At 41.5% G+C, this 22319-nt stretch overlaps 1 protein-coding gene across 1 annotated transcript in view; it reads right to left on the bottom strand.

Moving 5' to 3' along the window:
• Window positions 1-1050: 1050 nt before the first annotated feature.
• The window catches only part of LOC102786671 (transmembrane protein 65), a 43206-nt gene continuing 21937 nt past the window's right edge, over window positions 1051-22319 (bottom strand). The window contains exons 4-8 of the mRNA XM_006795865.3: window positions 18081-18148; window positions 17394-17448; window positions 12703-12745; window positions 4123-4228; window positions 1051-3106 (exon numbers count right to left, since the gene is read on the bottom strand). Of these exons, the coding sequence (XP_006795928.2) occupies window positions 2957-3106; window positions 4123-4228; window positions 12703-12745; window positions 17394-17448; window positions 18081-18148 (422 nt within the window). The 3' untranslated portion in view covers window positions 1051-2956. The remainder of the gene's footprint in view (window positions 3107-4122; window positions 4229-12702; window positions 12746-17393; window positions 17449-18080; window positions 18149-22319) is intronic.

Raw genomic sequence — 22319 nt, 5'->3', positions numbered from 1 at the left:
GCTTGTAATTCCTAAACAGTGAAGGAAATACTTTTGCTAAACCCTGAGAATTAAACCTGGAAGTCTGCACTTCAATTCCATCTTGATACTTTGATTTAACATCCACTGCGTTGGTGTGAAGAGGCAAAATTAATCATCATTTGCAGATAGCCTGATGGCTGAAGAGCTGCAGGCCACGCATTTAATGCGAACCTCACAGATACATTTAAAAACAGCATCCTCATGCAGAACATTCTGGCAAAGTCCACACTAGGGAAGATGTTTGCAGCCAGGTCGCAACTTTAATCAAAGCAGATCAATTCTGAAACAAAACACAGCAACACACTCCTATAATCTACACCAGTTTTGTCCGTCTACATTATATTTAAGGATTATTTTAATGGTTCTATTCTTTATACAGTTGCACAGAGCACACATTCAGTGTTTGCTTACAAACAACAGAAATCTTTACCTTCACAGACAGCAAAACATGAATTTTTCAGGACCTTGGACTCCATCATGACACAGGAGCAACTGGGCAAACTGATTATTCTCGGCTAAAATGACGTTTCCTAGAAAGATGAAGCTGATCTCAGCTCCTGCTTGTACCAATGCCATGAATTTAAACAACTTACCAACTCACAGCATTCGAGGAACACCAGCACGTCAAACAAAAAAGATCCTCAATGCATGCATTTGACTGCAGCATGCTGGATTCAAACATTTCTTTTTTCCACCTTATTTTCAAAAAACAACAACAACAAAAAGAGATCGCAGCTCAAAATTTCTGTGAACTGGAGATCTTGTTGGCTCTCAACAGCACAATAACTTCAGTCGTGTATTTTAAATGGTATCCAGGAAAAGGCAGTAACCGTCATATTACCATACTTTAACAGAGATTATATGTTTTTACTGCGGCTGGCACACTGAAGAGAGCCTTAAAGCCTGGGACAGGCCATTTAACGGCGCGGTTCAAAGAGGCAAATTGCTGTTATTACTGCAAACCTTTCCCATCCTTCATAAAATCCTTTTTGCAGTAATAACAGCAAATCCAATTTTGAGCAACTAGCTATCTTAAATTGAAGCACATGATTCTTTGTGGCCACAAAATAGTTTTTATTTATTTTAAATAACTTGTGCATCTTATTCCAGCCGGAGTACTTTACCTCTCCTTTATCCTCCACCAGTGAGTCACATCCTGCTGTGATGCACAACCTTACAACATACTGTTTTTTTTAAATTAAGGTTTCTTTTTATTAACAGTGCATGCAAGGTGGATATCAAGCAATCAAGATAAAAAACTCAAAAATCCTAGCTACATATATGTACGCGTTCATTTTCTTCATTATTATCATTCTTCAGGATCACTCTTACCCACGCAGTAAATATTGAAAACAGTCATATACAGGGTATACAGGGTCTCCTTAGTCTTTTTAGAACAAGCGTAGTGAGTTCATGTAACATAAAGCGGTCAGTCGCTGGGTCCTTCATGGCATAGAAAGCTGCTAAAATATACTCACTCAGGTATATTTTGTGCTGATAAATATTTTCACGGCCCTTTTGAGATAGAGAAGAAACACAATACAAACGTACATGAATACTAGTCTATTATAACAAAATAAATACATTTGCTGTGACGCAGAGCTGCCTCTCGTATATTTCTAAACACTTCTTCAGTGCGGCTCCTGAAGGAGAATCATTCAGAAAAATAATTACAGGGTGATGAGCGATGTGAGGAAAGTTGGAAATTATAACCGGGGGAGACTAGCAGCTAAGGTTTGTGGGAGCTGTGGTGAATTATAGCCTGTGTACGGGGAGGGGGAAGGGGGGGGGGGGGGGTCGTAGCAGGTCCACCAAGTTGAAAGAAAACAACTAGATCTCCGTCTATCGGCCAGCGGAGGGCAGTAACGCACAATAGAAGTGAGGGACAGGAAGAAATGCAGCCCGTCTGCACACACCGTAACAGTTAATCTCACAAAATGAAAACACTACAGCAGTCACGTTATGCAAAATAACATTCATCTCCCCCCAAACCTCCACCTCTACGCGTGGCTGTTTTCAGAAGAGGTTGAATATCATCTCACCTCTGAGGGGGATATATTGTATTTCGTCCAGTGGGTGCAAATACGGACATATGAACCGGAGGATCAGTGCAAATGAGGAAAGAGGATCCAGCTGATCCACGGTTTGTACTTCATCGTCTCTTCCTCCTTCTGCCTCTTCTTTAAAATATTTTGTAGGACTTTTAAATACATTTAACTTCTTCAGTGATTTGTGTGAACCCTTTGGCAGAGGTGCGCATATGCAGTGCATCACTGAGGAGAAGAAGAAGCTTTCAGGTGTTACAGATTTAACTACCTGTAGCGGACTAGTTGTCAAGGTCTGTGGATGAGGCAGGACTTGCTCAAATCCAGAAGCTTACATGCTTTAGGAACTGAAGACACTGTGTTCTTGGTTTATAACCACCAAAAACTGACAAGGAAACACGGAAAGGGTGTTTAAACTGACTTCGTTCCGTCTTCCCTGTAAGGTTTTCGAGATTTCTGACAGAAAACAAGAACTTTATAACACGACTGAGCTCTAACTGTGTTTTCTCCTATAATATTTCAGGGGTTGCATGAAGCTGTCAGTTAACCTATATGCGATCTAGCCATCTATAGTCAGAGGTTAGAGGAGGTGTCTTAGACAAATGACCGTGTCGGTCAGTCGAGACGAAGTGAGGTTACGGGATCAGGTAGCAGCAGTCGTTTCTTCGAGAGATGACGAGCCTCCTGTGCTTAAGTTCAGAGTTTGTGATCGAATATTATCTAAAATCCTCTTCAGAATACCTCCGATAGTTCGACTGAGCCGTGCGATTGGACCGTATGGAGTTCACTTATATTTCCATACGCTCCAGCGCACAAGGCGAGAGCAGTCGGCGTCAGATTAAGTCAAGCATTCAAACGGATTCTGAATAGTAGTTGTCTCTAGCCTCGCCTCAGTTTTTGCTGCTCTCTGTTGGAGCAGGTGATGACTGCGTTTGCTCCTTCATCTCCGCCTGGCCTTCTTTCTTCTCATCCTCGTCCTTGAAGAAGAGGAGGGGAAACATACCGAGGATGCAGCCGATGCCCACGCCGATGGCTTTACCCTGCGGGTGGGAAGAAGACAACAAAGATTTTAGCAAAGATGGAGGGATTTCTGCACATTGTTACCGTGGGATTATTCTTCATTTATTTCAGGATTGCATATTGTTCTCTAGGTGTGATCTTCGCAGGTTGGCAAATCCTTGAGACCCTCAAATTTCTTTTTTTATTTGCAGAAAGCCCGCCTTATTGCTGTCTGATGAACACCCTGAGCTTTCTTAGCCTCTGTGCATCCCTATACTCCTTTATTTACTGAAAAAAGATGATTTCTGTCTGAAAAAAAGACCCAGTGGCCTTGATTTATACGAACTGACATATCCACAACCCACATCTTCAATCTGGTCTCCTTAACTGGAGCAGCTGAATCCACGAACCCTGTGGAGAAGTCATTTACACAGAGGTGGACAGGTTTCTCCAGCCTGCAGCGTGAGTTAAAATTCACTAGGTTCAATAAAGGCACAAATGTAAAACAATGTCTTTTTATAACTGTGACTTGGAGCATTAGGAGCTGTTTATGTAACTGTAAATTGGTCTTTATTGTCATTTTTTATTGAGCTCTTATTGGTGCTTTTCATGTCACACCTTCCCTCTTTACTGTAACGCTAACAAAGGGTTGAAGGCAAACACTTAAAATCTCCAAAGACCGATATGTTATTTTAGGCTTGTATCTATTAAAAACTATTTCTTCACAAGCCACAGCAGCCTTTAGCAACCAGCCAGGTGACAGACTAATCACTGTAGCTTATTTTATTTCATGCTTCAGCACTTATAGCATATTAAAGATCGCCAGGTCCCATTTCCTTTTATGACATTTGAAAGCTGGGCCCCGTCACACAGACTTGTGTTACTCGCGTTTGAGTTGTCAGCGTGCAAAGGCCTGTCCTGGTTTGATGTGCATTTTGCACAGTAAACAGAAACGCAACAGAAACACTTTTTTTGCAGTAGTTTCACTCCCACATCAGGAGCCGCTCAGATTGGGGGAGCGAACCAGAGCAAATTCTGTAACTGTTTCTATACCCACCGTGTGAGAGCTGACTCTTGTCTGCCACATATCAGCCTGTTTTGGGCTCAGGTCAGGAATCTGCATCCCCAACCGAGACGCCAACGCTTCTACATAACCTGCCAGCCTGAGGAGAGGGAGAGACCGATGGATAGAAAAAGAATTAAATAGGAGGGGACTTAACACAGTTCAGCAAACTGCAGCGACAGCATTATTCTATTGATAGAACGCTCTATATACAGCAGGGGTGGGCAATTCCAGGCCCCGAGGGCCGGTGTCCTGCAGGTTTTAGATCTCACCTTGGGTCAACACACCTGAATCACATGATTAGTTCGTTACCAGGCCTCTGGAGAACTTCAGGACATGTTGAGGAGCTAATTTAGCCATTTAAATCAGCTGTGTTGGTTCAAGGACACATCTAAAACCTGCAGGGACACCGGCCCTCGAAGCCTGGAGTTGCCCACCCCTGATATACAGTGTACTGTGCAAACGTCCTGAGCAACCCCTCTTTTGTTTAATATTTTGCTATGGAAATGGGAAATAGGTGCAGTGACTTCTTGAAAAGCACAGACATAAATGGAAACACAAAATATGGGCAAAAACGTTTTGTGATTTTTCTCATTGAAAGCAAAAATACAAAGAAATGAGGAGTGGCTCAAGATATTTGCACAGTGCTGTATATCACACATGCACACACACAAACATCATCCATCAAAACTTTCTAATCAAATGAAGTCTGAATACAAAAGTCTTGTGATTTTGTTGAAATGTTATTGTGACAAAAAGAAAATCAAAGAAACATAATGTGAAATAAAAAGTCTCACTCTGTAAAATGTGGCAGCACAAACCAATTTGCATCAAAGCCGGTTTTGTTAAAAGATTCCGGCTATTTCTGTGACAGATTGAATTCACCGCTGCCTATTTGTGTTTGCATCGTTTCTGTTTATATAATAATCCCCCCGTTGATAATTTTCTCCATTACATATCATAATTCAATAAACCCATGCTAACATGATACTTCCCTACCAAGGCAAACAACAACCAGAGTCGGTGCGAATAACGACAAAATAAATCAACAGATTAATGCTCCGTCGCTGATGTTCATAAACCCAGCAGGATGCCAAATCTCAGCTCTAACAACAGATGGAGTAAAAGAGGAAGCTTCCAACAGTGTATAAATTAACTCAGTCCCAGGGCTTTGCGTGGATTTACACAGATCACGGACCGATGACGGATTGCAGCAGATAAAGAGTGCTCCACGGAAATCACCACGATGTAGAAAAATGAGTAAGATTGTATCAAGAATTCTGTGCAACTAGAAACACGAACATTCTGCTGGATCTCTATTCAGATATGGACTGGGTAATGCGTTAGAAATGAAAGGATGCCATATCATCCGTTCATTCCTTTCATTTCATTTCTATCATTTGACAGAAATGAAAATGATTAACCTACAGGGGGCCTCAGCTGTGGCACTCCTGATTGTGCTCAGGCGCCTCCTGCTTCAGTTATGTGTCCACAACCTGACAGGTTTCTGCTCGTGTGTTTGGGAAAAAGTGTTTCCAAAGAGACACTTGGCTTAATAGTCCTGAAATAAAAGACTCTTGGAAACAGTGGGAATATTTCTACAGCTGGCCATCCTGGAAACAGAGCAAGAAGATCATCGCTACGCTCCAGTGAGCAGTTAGAGCCACTTTGGTGTAAAATGGACATGAAGCGACAGCCAGCCTGCCAAATGTCATTAAAAAGGAAAATTATCTGGCTGAAGCTAGAGAGGCTCTATTAGAGATTAGAGACTCCAATATGCAAACGAAGGGAACCGACATAAACATTGTCGTGTGACCCTACATGTGCCAAGGCACGTAAATATAGTGCAGGTGAGGCGGTTTTGAATGTGAGGGAAGAAATATGGGTTGACATTTGGACCCAGGTCGGCTTCACTCACTGGCACTAATGGATCCTCAGTCGGCTGCACATACAAATAAGCTGCAGCTGGAGCTGTTAGGGGGGCGATAAGCTGCACACAGCATATCTGAGAAAAAGGCAAGTCTGCCTGTGCATTTGTGTCCAGGGGGGTGTGCTTTCAAGCCCACTGCCTTTCAGGATGGGGCAGCAGAAGTAGTGGAAATAGGACTGATTCTTATCATAACAGATGATGAGCTATTAAGTCCTTATGAGGAGAATAAGTAGATTCATTAGACAATATTCTTTCTTACAGCATCTCAAGTGGATACACTGTAGCCATTAAGTCTCAAGTTTATGTTTTCTTTTTCTATTTCGCATTTAAAATGATGGTTAAATTGAAGTAATTGAGACCACAGCTTTGAAGCTCAGTAAGCTACAGTGAGGGTGGCATTTGGTTTTTCTCTCCGCTTCTTTGAAATTCAGTCTCACCGCCGAGCCCCAATCCTAATTTCTTTCAAATTCATCCACGGCTTTAGATCAAATTCACTCCAAATTACCCGTGCTCCTGTAACAGCGGAGGGCAAAATAAATAAGCTCTGCACTTAAAAAAAAAGAAAGTCAAAATAAAATACTGCAGCAATCACAATGCTGGCATGATGAAATTTACTGAAAGGCCCGAGCTCATCCCCCCCAAAAAAACAAACGAGACAGACGGGCTGTTCACTGTGTGAGAAGCAGGCTGAAACACGAGCTGGGTGCATCGCAAGCCCCAGAAAACCCAGTTATATATTTTATCATTTGGAAAATTACATCTGGAGGAACTAAAAGCCATCACGTTGAGTTACTCAGCTTGTGTTTGGAAAAAAAAAAAAACACAGAATTTTGTGCATTGACGAAATGTCACTTTTGTTAATCTGTAAAGTTCAAAAGGCATCAGTCACACAGGCATTCACCCACTTTTTTTAAAGAAAGGTAATGGAATATAATCCAGATTATTCCAGGATTCAGAAGGAGAAAGGTAGAAAATGCAGGCATGATACGGAGGGTGATGAGTCTCCACTTCTGTATTCCCTAAAGATCCCTAATGTGCATTTCCTTGTCTGCCCCAGAAAGTCACCGATGCATTGCATTTGTAAGAAATTCCTAAAACAGCTGAGGCTAAACTCGACAGAAGCATTAGTAATAACCAGCTGAATGATTAGAATGACTCATGAGCTCAATTATGGAGTTCAGCAAGATTCAGATGGTTTCCAAGGTTTGCTGAAATACTTAAATGACTCAGACAGAGTGAAATATTACAAACGTGGCCTAACATGAACTCCTACATGATAAAATATGTATGCACTGGCACATGGCCTGGCCTGCATTTGTATAGCGCTTTTCTAGTCCTTAAGGACCCCAAAGCGCTTTACACTACATTCAGTCATTCACCCATTCACACACGCATTCACACACTGGGGATGGCAAGCTACATTGTAGCCACAGCTGCCCTGGGGCGCACTGACAGAGGCGAGGCTGCCGGACACAGGCGCCACCGGGCCCTCTGACCACCACCAGTCCACATATGTGGAAATGGTTGTGCATGTTGTTCAGCACAGTCACACACGGAAGATTCTCTACAAGTGAGTCAGTATCTCTCAAATGAGCAGATTTCCTCTTAATTATGAGGACTAAAAAGCATCATTGCATGACTGGCCAAGGGACGTGCTGCAGTGACAGCTACGTCTGTGCACTTTGATTATGTAATAGTCAAAATTTAGTAACTGGGAGTTACTAAACTCAGAGGATCAGCAGGTTTGAGGCTCTTTTGATGCAATGTCCAGAGTGTTTATGACTCATGTTACAGTATGTCCTTAACTTTTAATGAAGACCAACTCCTGCACATATCACAATATCACGCTGAAAGTGTACGTGGATATCAACCAAACAACTTTATACCGGTAAAATGTACAGTATATAATTTTCTGTGTGCATATAATATATATTTTACCCAGAGATAAGCATTCATTGGCTGCAGTGGGTTTCTGCATAGCAACACGGTGACCAAATCAGGATCTTCTGTACATACAAGCACATTAACCAGCAGAATTCAGCTAAGAAAGAAAACTTTCTTAGAACTCAGTAGTTCACTTCTTGATTAAATAAAACTTAAAGGCACTTCAACAAACGAAAGCTAAAGGAAGCTGCAGTTCACAGTAAGTTCGTTAGAGGCATTTTAATCAGTCTCCAGAGCATTTCATTTGGCTCATCTATGCAGGTGGAAAGTGAGTTCAGTTGCGGCTGAACATCATCACATCTATGCTGCTTGGGAATGGGAAGCCTGATCTTGTTCCAGGTGAACTAAATGTCTGAAAGTGAGGCTGTAATCCAACTCACCAACAGAAAGCCATATGCATATTTCCGAGTACATGCACAGGATTTTTTTATTTAGGAATTTTGCCAACTTCTGTTAACCAAACAGTTTGAAATCCAGCAGTAATATTTGCAGTAATTAGTCATCTGGGATCTCAGAGTCGGAGTCTACCTACAACCTCAGCAAGAAGTCTCTTTGCAGCCACTAAAGAGCCGCCGACTCCCAGTTTAATTTATAAGACGAGAGTTATGTGGACACTAAAGCGTTTCCTGTTAGAACAAAATCTGTATCGCAAACGTTGCTGTGAAAATCTCTTGTTGCAGCTCCACTGAGACTCTGAGGCAGACAAATGGCCTTCACACGCCTTGTCTCACCTTGATAAAGCGTCCACGGGGGCTCCACTTTCCTCTTTTGATTGAGCGGCAATCACACACTCGCTCACGGATGCGCGTGTGTGCCTGCTGAGAGTGTTTACATGGACCACAAGAACTAGACTAATACATCACAGGGAAAACAGAAGGAAACAGCATATTCCACTTCTGTCATCCATGCATGGGTATGATTTACACTGAAAAGGAGGAGAATAAATGCACGGCATCATTGCATTCACCCTGGTGTTCCATTATATTACAGTTTTTTCTGAATGCTTAAACCCTAACTGTGATTCTTATAGCACAATTTCTACTAAAACTAAAAGCATAAACACTGCTTTGCACTCAGTTTGCCATTTTGTAACACACACTTTGCAAAACTGTAGCTACAATCCACTGCACAACACTCTTTTTGCAGAACTTTAAACACAACTCACTGCTTACACTCAATTACCAAATTTCCAACACACTCCTAGCAAAATTATACACATGTATGGCTATCATTAATACTATTTTGCCAACTGTCTGGCACACTTTCACATGTGAAAACTGTTTTAGATAATTAGTCCACTTTGCAATCAGCCTAAGCACTATAAACAGGCCACAGGTAAGCTGTCTATGTGGAGTACAATGGAAGGAGCAGTAAGAGTGAGAAGAGTGAGAATCAGAGGAGGCCGAGGGAGAGGACGTGGAGGTGAAGAAGTTGGAGGAAGAGGACGTGGAGGTGAAGAAGTTGGAGGAAGAGGACGTGGAGGTGAAGAAGCAAGAGGGTTAGAGGAAGTTAGAGAAAGAGGACAAGGAGGAGCAAGAAGAGGACGAGGAGGGGAAAGAGGAAGGGTAAGAAGAGTAAGAAACAGAATAACTGATGACATCAGAGCTACAATAGTGGACCATGTCATCAACCATGGGATGACCCTGAGGGAAGCTGGCCAACGGGTTCAGCCTAAACTGAGCCGCTACACTGTAGCAAGCATCATTAGGACATTTCGAAATGCGAATCGGTAAGTACTTTGTAGCACTGCCATACTCTAATGAGAAACACAACAGTACCATACATGCAAAAATACTGAAATTGTTACTTTACAGAATTGCTAGACGTCCAGATGTTGGGGGGCAGAGGCAGAATGTTCACTCCAGAGCAAGAGACCCATATAGTGAACATGGTGATTGCCAATAATGCAATAAGACTGCGCGAAATACAGCAGCGCATAATTGATAATGACACCATCTTTCAAAATATACACAGTGCAAGCAGTGCAAGTCGTGTACTTGCGCGCCACAGAATAAGAATGAAGCAAATTTACAGAGTTCCTTTCGAGAGAAACACAGAACGTGTAAAGCAACTGCGATATGACTATGTGCAGGTAAGCTACTGTCATTGGTTCTGAATTTGGAAGTGCACACTGTAGTGCTGTGCATGGGCCTGATGTGTTGCATTTGTTTTGTCTTGTCCAGAGAGTGATGGAACTAGAAGCAGATGCAATGGGACATGAGCTACTTTTTATAGATGAGGCCGGTTTTAACCTCAGTAAAACCAGGAGACGTGGCAGGAACATTATTGGACACCGTGCCATCATCAATGTCCCAGGACAACGTGGTGGTAACATAACCATGTGTGCAGCTATAAGCCAAAATGGTGTTGTTCACCATCATGCAACCATAGGCCCATACAACACTGCACACATTATTGCATTCCTGGACACCTTGCATGACATGCTCACTGTTCAGAGACCAGAGCAGACCCGATATGTCATCATATGGGACAATGTTAGTTTCCATAGGGCTGCTTTGGTCCGCAACTGGTTTACAGACCACCCATCCTTCATGGCACTCAACCTCCCTCCATACTCTCCATTCTTAAATCCCATCGAGGAGTTCTTCTCTGCCTGGCGCTGGAAAGTGTACGACCGTCATCCCCATCAACACATAGCCCTTTTACAGGCAATGGAGGAGGCATGTGGAGATATTGACCAGGCATCATGTCAGGCCTGGATACGGCATTCAAGGAGATATTTTCCCCAGTGCCTTGGACTGGAGGATATCGCATGCGATGTGGACGAAATTTTGTGGCCGGACCCAGAAAGACGACATGATGTAGGCTGATTGTCTTTTTTTTCCCCTTTTTTTTGTAAAATTCCTATTTTGTGTTCTGACTTTGTCTTGGTTTTGATGAGTGTGAATAAACACCAATACTTGAAGTTTGGATCCTTGTATGTTTACATGACACTATGACAAAAGTGTGACCTCAAATTGACATCTGTACACAGAGAAAGCAAAAGCCAGATGTGTTTTGTATTCATACCATCAGTGTGCAGTTGGCGCATTGTGTGCTTAGTAGATGATGGCTTGTGTGTACTGTTTGACATGAAAACACCATTTTTACGAAGGTGTGAAGAGTTAATCTAGCTGTGTTCGCTTTTGCAAGAGAACTACAATGTTTTCATAATTGGGTGACAGGTTTTCTTATTTGTGTGTAGAGTTTTTCAAAAATAGCCAATAGTTACAAAAAATGTGCTTAAGCAATCAGAAAAAACTGTAAGTAATGGGACTGGTTGAGCTCATGAAGCAGCTCAGGAAGCTGGTTATGATCTCTGTGGCCACAAGGAGGCGCTTAAACAGTCATGCATGAGCTGATGGAAGGATCGGAGAAACATGACCATGAAGCTTTCCTATATCATTACGCTGTTATTGAGGAAATCACATTAAATTACTCTGTACAAATTCATCAGTCCTTACAGTCAGTGTTTTAATCAATTTTTACTTAAATTCATTCTTTTAATTTTGATTATGCAGGAAAGGGAAAAAACATCTGATGGGGTTTTTGTTGCTGGGTTTCTGGGAAAGGAAACAGAATAAAAATGAAGAAATTGGAGGAAAATGAATGAAAGGAATTTTCAGGGATTTAAAAAACCAAACATTTAAATCAATTTAAAGTCAGTGTCCAAAACAAATTTTACATTTCATGTTATAATACGAGGTTGTAACAAAACCACGGCAGACCCGTCCATGTTCGCATGCTTTCAGCATCTTTATTGACTCTCCCGGTTGCTGTACGCTCCAACAATCCAACAACAGCAACGACAACAATCAGAGCACAGACTTTAAGACGGCGAGGCGTGATTGCGGATGCCGTCCAGTAACTGTCATGGTCCTGGGCCATGTTGGCTCAGCATTCTTAGTTTTCTTGTATTTTGTTCCTTATGCCGTGGTTCCTAGGTTCTGTTAAAGATGTTCCTTATTTGATTACCCCCTGTGTGCCCCTCTGTGTATCTGTGAGCCCTCGTTTCCCCTCCTTGTGTTTCATTTAATGTTTTCCCCAGCCCGTTATGTCTGTGCTCTCTCTCTTTCCTCCTGTCTGAACCTCTGTGTACTTCCTGTTTTACTTTGACAGTCTCTCGTCAGTATGCGTCACGTTGTGTTCACTCCTGCCCTGTCTCGTTACGATTATCTGTGTCAGCTGTGTTCCCCGTGTGCTCCCTCGTTAACCCTCTGTGTATTTATGTGCATGTCTCCCTCAGTTCAGTGTCGCGTCGTCAATGTCTCCTCCCCGAACCTGTGTGGCTTTCTGTGTTCCCTCGGTCTTCAGTTAGCATTCCCAGTTTAGTTCTGTTTCGTGTTAAGGCCTGCAATAAAGCAGTGATTTTGAGTTCAGTTCCTGTCTCCGTGAGTTTTGCGTTTGGGTCCTCATCTGCCTCCACACAGCCAGTTCATGACAGTAACTGGTTAAAAGTGAGCAATTTATTGAATTAGCCCCACGAACAACATGATGGTAAACCTTTACCTTCTCAAAGTGATGTGAAAAGGACCTTTGTTTATAAATATTATTATTATTATCTGTGTATATTTGTGTGGAAAACGTGTTGCTGTACAATCAGATTAATGGCTCTTCCTTTCCTTGACTGATTCTAAATTTCAACTGAACTGTTTGAATTTACCAAGTGTGTGTGTGTGTGTGTGTGTGTCAAGTCTTACCCCAGTCCTGCCAGATCTGATACCAGGTTGCCCAGCGCAGCAGCTGTAGATAATGGGAGAAGCAGAGGCATGGGTTACAGAGGCATTTTTCCGTAGGGCATGATGGATATCCCAAGTGCATTATGGGCTCATGAAAGAAGCAGAGACACAACACACTGAAGAAGAAGACCACACTGCTGCCGTTTTGCTTCTTACATGCTGTGGTGCAAGTAAAAGAGGACGAGGAAACGCTGAAATAACTTCACTGTCACCTGTTTATGCTTTGAATGTGCCGTATGGTACTGTAACAGCTGTGCCTAAGGACAGAAAATGAAGCCTGTGCTTTACTCCTGTTCTCTCAGCTGTCCCTGACCCTGAGTGCAGAGCATTGCTGCTGCAGCATTATAGAAACACTCCAGAGGAAACACAAAACGCAACCGTGTCATCACTGCTGAGGCACAGTCATCATCTCCGGCTGGTCTCGAGCACTTTCATCTGATCTTTGAGCTACTGTAGCAATAAATATTATACACGTTACTCAGAGACAAACACTCTACTAGCAAAGCGAGCAGAGACACATGCATCCTGTGGCAAAGCGTCTTTAAGCTTCTGGTTTATAAAAGTTTAAAAGCAAGCAGCTTGTTTTTCTGTGACAAGATCAACGAGCGACTTAACTAGAGCCTCTGAATGAGAAGCTCTAGAGTAAAGGAAAGCGTGCAACTCTTGGCTCAAGAGTCTGTGCCAAAACACACAGAGCATATTTGGACTAAATAAGGTAATTTCTGCAGAAATCTTTGCACTGTGCACCATTAAATCTGACTGTAAATCAGCAAATACCACAAAGGAAAAGGGGCTTGTTGCTTCGGCTGATTTAGGTCAGATGAAGATTTCGTGTGGTTATTTAAACATTTTTAGTCAATTTCTAAATATAACGTTACTCTCTGGCAGTGTATAAATTTAAACATTTTTCAGTGTGTTTCACCTCATGTTGGCACTTAAACAGAGAGAGCTGGCATTAGCCCCATGCTTTGTCTTGAATTGTGTACCAGTACTTTACACGGTCACAAAGCTGAATTCTTGGCTATGCAGCAGAGGTAGACGCAGCTGAAGGAGGATACACGTGCAGGGGCATGTTTGGAAACTACCCAGCTTTGCATGGTTGCTTTGAGGCAACCACGTTAGCCAAATTAATCTACACTCTGAACATGATTAAAACAGATGTAACACAATATCTTGCTGACGTTAAACACTGCACCTCTGTACAGCCACTGAAGAGACAGCAGTGATGGAGCTTGAGCTTGAGACTTTATTATGTGGTCAACCTGCTCAAATGTAATTACAAGGTTGGCTGTGCCTTTAATTTGCTGCTTTCTCTCCCTCTTCGGGGCCTTGGCATTAGATCTGATGCACATCAACAGACTGATGAGGGGACGGGCAAATGCATCACAATTCAAGTCTTTCTTAAGCAGCTACAAACACAGAAATCACAGTGTAACTGATATTCTGACAAACTTTATCAAGTAGAAAAAGGGAAGTCAATTAAAAAGACAAAGAGTAACAAAAAAATAAATAAAAAATCTGATTTCCTGTTTGTAATCTCTGATTTCTGGCTGGACTCTAAATATAAGTATTACATGTGAACTCCTGCTTAATGTAAATTTCTGGTATGTGGAAAGCAACAGGCTGTGAGAGGTTTGGGGATTTTCCCTCATTTATCAGAGTTAATCGCTGTATCATCACAAACAGACTGCATGTAATTACCAGCTTAATCCCATTCAGTCACAACCTTGCAGTGTTTGAAGCGACAAGCCTGTAAATTCATTGCAAACGCCAAGCAGCACACTCTTTTCTTTAGTTTACTTTCATTCCTTAACCTTTCTGTTACTGTTATCACATGCTTCCTTCACACTGTATTTCTTGGGAACTTTCTAAAACTTTTTTGCCTAATAGTTGACAGTACTGTCAACCTGATGGAGCGAACAGATTCAAGTGCCTGGAAGCAGGCAAAAAACACCAGAATGTTTTACACCTGAAGCAAAACTAGAGAGCCTGTCTGCATGTGAACTATTCACTGACGGCTGCTGTGGGATAAATGTGGCATGAAACAATGTGAAGTTACAAATGGGAGACAGCGGGAACATTTTACACTAGCTGTATTGCTCCTGTACAAGCGGTCATAATTTATATGCGTGCATGAAGAGCACTCTCTACAGTGACAAAAACAGGAGTATACGAACACTCAGCAGTACATGGCCTTACATGCTTCTGTTCTCACTCAAAGCTGAAAATTTGTTTGCATGAGGCAGCTGGAGCTGTACAAAGGCTTCAAGTATGCAAACTGAAGCCTGGAAGCACCAATTCTGTCAAGAAAGAAATTTACACTTCTATTTCTTCCAGCTTGCTCCCCTTAACGGTTGCCACAATGGATCTCCAGCTCACCCCGTCCCTAGCATCCTGTTCTGTTGCACCAACCCTCTACATGCTGCATCTGTGAATATTATCTGAGGTCTTCCTCTTTTTCTTCCCCCTGGGAGCGCTGTATTCACCATCCTTTGTCTAGTATTTCTCAACGTTGCCTCTCTAACTTTGTCAGCAAACCTTCTTTTTTAAAATTTTCCCTAATTTTGCCTCCCAAAAAAGCCCAAAGCAACGAAAAACCTTAAAAACACCTTAGTTTCACCTCATATTTATCACCATTGTTGCACGCTCAACCACTTGGTTTGTTTGCGCACCACCAGTTTGACCAGTCTCATCAATCAAATGTTCCACACTGTGCACTGGGAGGAAAATTCACTCTCACTAAACATGAGTAACAATTTTGAATAAAATCAAACTGAAATAGATCAAATCAAATGTTTATTTATTGAAAAACCTCATCTTTAAGGAAAAATGTGCTTGGTACAAATTGGATGTATGCGAACCAAAATGACCCCTTTAATGCAATACATTACATTATACTTATTTAACAGAATTACACTGAAAATTTACCTGTAATTAAATTAGTTAGAGTTAGAATTTTGGCCAAATAAATCTTTTTTGAATGTAATTGTTTGACCTCGTATTCATTTTGAGCTGAAGTCTTTTCACATCATTAAGGCTGTTTAACTGAAGTAATTAAGAAAGTCAGCAATAGATGATTCATGCAGCTTCCACGCTCATCAAGCGAGCAGAGACATTTTTACCTCCTATGAGGTGATTTGTCGTCTTCACTAGAGACTTGACAAGAGTGCTAAATCACTCTGGACCGGGTTAGATAACTGCAGCATTTTAGTTTGCAGACCCCCGAATGACCTCAATCTAGTGCGAATGACTAAATGGGGTCTGAGTGATAGAAAGTGTGTTAAGGCTCTGCTTAAGGAAAGAACAGAAGTCCTGTGTGCTTCTTGTCTCCGAGTGGCTCTGTAGTAGATTTAGATTTTTTTAAACTGCTAGTTTAATGATGGTGTCTGTACAGCTCACTGTCAAATCCAGGTTAGAAAACCTCTCCACACAAAGGTAACAAGCACTCCCGTCAAACTTCACAGTGGCCTCTCTAAAACTGAATTTTGCACATTCTGCCTGATAACCTTCTTTCTACGAGTCCTACCATGCCTGAAATTGCTTCAATCAAAATTCCAATCATCCATTCAATCAATTCACTGGGAATGAACTGAACAAATGGAGATTTTTCTTTTTTTTAACTGAAACTTGGCTGAATAGAAATATATGGAGAAGGGTTTGAAGTGAAAATTCAAATGAGTCTTGTCTACAGTGTATCCCTTATAGATCCATTTAACTGGAAAAGGTCAAGTCTTCCTTTTCCAGTCCCTCCAGGTGAAGTGCAATTTAAAAAGCTTCTACCTCCTAGGCTCTCGGACAAAAGATCAGTTTACCCAGTCTGCTGCATGTTTAAAAGCTTGAGCTAAAGACAAAGAACTGCCGTCACCACCAACAGCAACAGAATCAGAAGCACTGATTCTGCTCTGCTTCGATTAATGACAATCTAAAGAACGCTCGCTTTGTTTGAGTTGGACAAAAAGAAAAACACAAAATTTGAAGCACTGAGTGATACGGTCATCCCAAAGCTAATGTGTGTTCATTCTCACTTAGGGTAAAGTAAGGGGCTCTTTTAGACACGGCGAGCAGGGGCGGGCGATAACAAAAATTCTGATGTGCGTCGTCAAGGGGATATTACAATACCCATTCAATGTGCTTGTGAGCAGCATTAACATATTCATGCAGTTTTCCTTATCGTAGCCAGCCGCTCTTCCTCCTCTCTTTCTTTAATCTGACCTCGCTTTATAATTATTTTTAAATAGTGTCACAGTTCCATGATTAAGGTTTAAGCTGCAACACAGCGCACTCTGTCAACACGTCACCTAAAAGTGCCTTTTCTTCTATTTGGAGACTTGGCAGTCAGCTATGATTTAGCATGCTGCAACATGAATGTGAATGTCAAATATATTTTCCTAAATCAAATAAAATGCAATAAATAAATTGATTTGACTGTTTTACAAGCAGATATTCTTGAATCTGAATGTGACACATATACAATACATATGTAACACACGTTTATAGAATTGACCAAGTGCAGCACTGTGGGTGATCCTCCTTTTGCTGTTCAAAGTCTTCTACATAACTCATATAATCAATACTTTAAAAGGACAATACAGGAAATGAAAACGTGTTTTCAAAAATAAAACAGATTCAAATACATTACGAGATTCTCTGACCTGCCATAGTTGAAATGCCGAGAACCACGCCGATTGATAACTCAATCTGTGTGCCCTGGAAAAAACAAGAGAACAGAAGCTCATTTGTACAAAGAAGAAAGCTCAGTGCAAGCTGTTGTCTGCATCTCTTTGCAATAGGGGACTCAAGCCAGGATGCCAAGCACCTGTGTAATTTTGGAGTTAAATCACCTTCCTTTAGCATCTATGTCACTATTTCTGCTTCAAACGTGTGAGGTTCTGGCTGGACCGGAATATAAATTTTCATCAATTTATCACAGTTAATAACCATGTCGTCACAAAAAGGGTCACACATAATTGCCAACTTGACTCCATTCAATCATAAACTGATAGCAGAATGACTACGATTAAATTTTTAATGCACAAAAGCTGCTTTGCGTGCAGCAACTGACAGCGAGTGGTTGCAGACCTGGTTCCTCGTCTTCGAAGCAGCCATGTCAAAGGCAACGAGACCACCTTGAATCACTCACAAAGCTCCTAATCTCAACAAAGTACTATTTGTAAAACTTAATCTATACTTAGTACAACCTTTAAATGCATTTTTTGCAGTCTTTCAGGTTGCATTAGCTACCTCCAGAGACTGAGAGAATAAAGTGCTAGTGGCTACCTTTATATTCCCCGCCCTGACTAAGCAGATGGGAGTGCATCCCCCATGAAGCAGACACTTACAGCAACAATCATGATGCAGTTGTCCAGGAATCCAAATCCAACGAATGGGAGTGCATTGTGCAGCAGAACTGTAAAGCAAGCAAACGCAACAAATCACTGTCAGACACATTATAATGTGATTCAGCATGGATAGACAACAACGCATCACACATTTAGAAGAGAAATGGGAACATTAGACACAAAATGCCTCTGAAACCATAAGCAGTTGTAAATCAGTACCAGGCAGTGATGCATTAGTGCATGCTCATTAATGTGGTACGGGGGTAAGTCGTTCCGTCTTATTTCTTTAGCACTGCCGCTGGTAAAATGCAGACAGCTACGAAGCCAGCGGGTGAACACTAGACTCTTGGTAAGGTGGAATGGATTTTTAAAACAGGAAAGAGTAAATAGCATCATAAATATCAAGAAAATCCACTTGCAGCAGGGGTGCGTGGATACTATAGACAGTCTGATGTACCGATGGTGCTATCAAAGTGAATTTTAAAAGGTCATCCACCGCCCCGGCAAAGTATATTCAAGCTTAAGTTCAAGTGAAGTTCAGTTTATTTAAGTGACAAATCTGCAGGAAAGTTTGAAGCGTAATCGCCACGATGCTACTGTGTTCTCTACGGATCTCGTAGCGCTGCAGCTCTCCTTCAGGACGCTGTGAGAACTTTCAATCCTGCTGCTCCTCAACACGATAAACACCGACACACTCAACACTTAAACACAGACGTGCATGCTGAAACGGAACAAAGAGAGCACTCAGAGAATTCTCGGTGTTGGGTTTGAGTGATTCCCTACGGAAACAAACTGGAGCTCGAGTGTGAAATTTAACAGCAGTTAGTGAGGTCAGTCGGGAAATCTCAACATTTGGTAAATGATTTGCCTCTTTATTTCTCAAATGTGTTTTCACATCCTTGATGCGTCACATTTTTGTTCTTAACTCAGAAAAATTATTTAAGAGTGAAGCTGTCTTTAGAGATTTAAAAGCAGTGAACGCCACGATGCTCTGAATTTGAATTTCACAGCAAGGGCCTGTTATCTTAACTGGACTCGGCTGTCTCAGGATCCCATTCTGCACACTTTGAGTTTAACCCAATATTAAAAAATGACTCCTCTGGCCATGTTAGCTCTAATTATAACAGCCATCTGGGGACATTTTTCCCTGTTGGTGGGGAAATTTCAATTAGGAGATTTGAGGAAATCACGACTGCTCGTCCTTAGTTTTCCTTTTTGTGACTTGATATGAACTTTCCTCTAGTATCAGCTCAAAGTTTGCTTCCCACAGGCAAAGGTCTGGACTGTTTTATCTGGGCTCCTCTAATGTTTTCCTGGGAACATCACAGCTAGCCTACAAGAAAGAAAAACTCTGAGCTCGCCAAAGTGAATATTTGAGATGTTGCAGGCATTTTTTTTGAAGCTTCATTCCTCAGGTGGACTTCCATCCACCGCAGCTTTCACAAGTTTTCATCCCTGAGATGGATGCAGTGGGGTTTTTTTTCATAATCTTGTGCGACACCACAGTGACAACAGGCTGAGTCAGTGTTTCACTTGAAGTTCGTCTCTTCTGTGTCAGCTCAAAAAGACAAATGCTCGACTCCAGAGGAGACTAAATATTTCCCACACAAAGCGGCTGTTGTGACAAAGATCTGTTTTTGTTAAATATAAGACAGACGAGGAGGAGAAGCTTCCAAACCTTTAAAGTGAAGAGAGAAAGCTGAGCTCATGAGATCACCAACAGAGAGAAAAATGCCCACACAGCCTTTGCAGTTGGATTACATCCTTTCTTTGTTAGCACAATGAGAAAACCCCCACTCAGCTTTATGCTGAAGCTTTTCTGGCTGGTCCCTTTTAATCTTGCAGTTTTATATACCAATTCAGGTTTATTTCATTTCATTTTTCTTCAATTTCTCTGTGTTTTACATTATTTTGACTTCAAAAGAAATGCATGCTTCAAATGTTTTCTAATACAAACTCTCATGTTGGGAAGTGCTGACTGATTTACACAAGATGATCCAGGATGTAATAACAGACAACTGTACAAACAGAAAACATGTCTCCTTATACAAATTCACCATCCACCCACATATCCATCCGCTTAACCCCCGTGTCTTTTCCAGCTGTTATTGGAGGCCAGGTAGATATGAAACCAGGACTTCCTTGTTGTGAAGTAAAATGGCAAATGGCCTGTATTTGTATAGTGCTTTACTTAGTCCTTAAGGACCCCAAAGCGCTTTACATTACATTTAATCACCCATTTATTCACACACTGGTGATGGCAAGCTACATTGTAGCCACAGCTGCCCTGGGGCGCACTGACAGAGGCGAGGCTGCCAGACACTGGCGCCACCGGGTCCTCTGACCACCACCAGTAGGCATCGGGTGAAGTGTCTTGCCCAAGACTGCCCAAGACGACCAAGACTGTTGGAGCCGGGGCTCGAACCAGCAACCCTCCGATTACAAGACAAACTGCCAAGTCTTGAGCCACCGTGAAGCAAGAGTGCTAACCACTGCACACGTGCATAATAAAATAACACCTTTAAAATCTACTTTTAGCTGCATACATAATTTAATGGGTTGTCACAGGCTACTAATATTAAGTGTGCTTTCTTAAGCACATTAGTAGAAAGAAGCACTGATAAAGGGTAGATGTCAGATTACGGATGAAATAGCTCATCCATTTTTTACCCCTACCCTTCATTTTTCCAAAAACGTTCTATACAAGTCAGAAATCCTGTTATATTTTCTATTATCATATATTAGGGAAAGTCTGAATTAAAAAACGCTTCAAAGAAATTGAACAAGGCACAAATGGACTTAGGACTACGTGCAACAAGTAGTGTTCTCCATGTTTAAGCAGATTGTCGTTCCGGATATTTTTTTCAGAGTATAATATTATGATGTACAACTTCACACATTTGCTGTGGCAATGTTTATTATAGTGAGCCATTACATTAGTAAGAACTAAAGTAGATTTAAATATCAGTAATATTGTATATGAACAGCTACATACTAAAGTTACAGTGTGCAAAATCTCACCACTAGAGGTCAGTAGATTCCAAATTGCATTCAATTTTTTTTTTGGTTTTTTTTGTGTTTGTTTTTTTACCACTCCCAATTCAAGTGCATAATTCTAGCTATTGTGGCCAATGTAGGACAAACAACTCTGGCCGTTGTTCATCTCTTGTGAGTGTAGGCCAGGGGTGTCCAAGTCCGGGCCTCGAGGGCCGGTGTCCTGCAGGTTATAGATGTGTTCTTGATCCAACACAGCTGATTTAAATGGGAAAGTTACCTCCTCAACATGTCTTGAAGTTCTCCAGAGGCCTGGTAATAATTTGATTCAGTGGTGTTGACCCAGAGTGATATCTAAAACCTGCAGTATACGGCCCTTGAGGCCTGGAGTTGAGCACCCCTGGTGCAGGCTGTCAGTCCACTGTTTACCTCAGCTGGTCTCCATGACTGTTTACTTCAGAGGCTGCAAAACTTGTGAAAGGAATCAGATACAAACTGAAGAGAAGCTCACTTCTAAACATTGACAGTGATCTTGAGGTGAATTGTTTAGGGAATCCTGAACCTTTCTGTCAGTAAAGGCTGCTGCTTTTGCTGCTGTTAGCTGGCATTCATGAAGCTTTCTTTGAGTGGATCGAACATTGTTGGACTCTGAGACTCACTGAATAAACTCTCATATGATATGAAAATGCAATCAAACTGTTTATCACACAATATTAGCTGGCTTAATGTTAGCTCATAACCAGCTGTTGTTGGTGCATGTTAATGCACGTCCTCGTGTGTTAGAGCTCAGACATCAGATCAGTAGGTGACACTTGAGGTGAGAAGGAAGAAGACGTAGTTTTATCAAGTCGCGTTGTCTCTTTCCTTCTTGTTTTAACTTCTTTGGTAAAGTTCTCAGATAATAAAGCATAGATACTCATATCCTGAGTCTGACACTCTGCACGGGAATGCCTACGAGTTTTCTTCTTCTCCACCTCTGGTGTACTATGCATGTGGCCGCTCTGCAGCCACATTCATAAAACACTATTACGCTGAATAACAAGGAATTCAATTGCAAACCTGCTCCTATCTAATTTTATTTATTAATTCTAAGTTTACACATAAATTCAATCCACCAATTTGTTGTTTTTTCTCTTATATAACCTCAAAAAACCACTGATTTTACATTTAAGTCATTATGACCTCAGACTCAGAGACTTTTTTACTCCTTATTAGATTCAATTTGGATCCATTAGGTCCATAAAC

Source organism: Neolamprologus brichardi, chromosome 11 (assembly GCF_056152115.1).
Source record: "Neolamprologus brichardi isolate AB-2024 chromosome 11, ASM5615211v1, whole genome shotgun sequence".
NCBI lineage: Eukaryota > Metazoa > Chordata > Actinopteri > Cichliformes > Cichlidae > Neolamprologus > Neolamprologus brichardi.
This window is presented reverse-complemented; position numbering and strand designations above follow the sequence as displayed.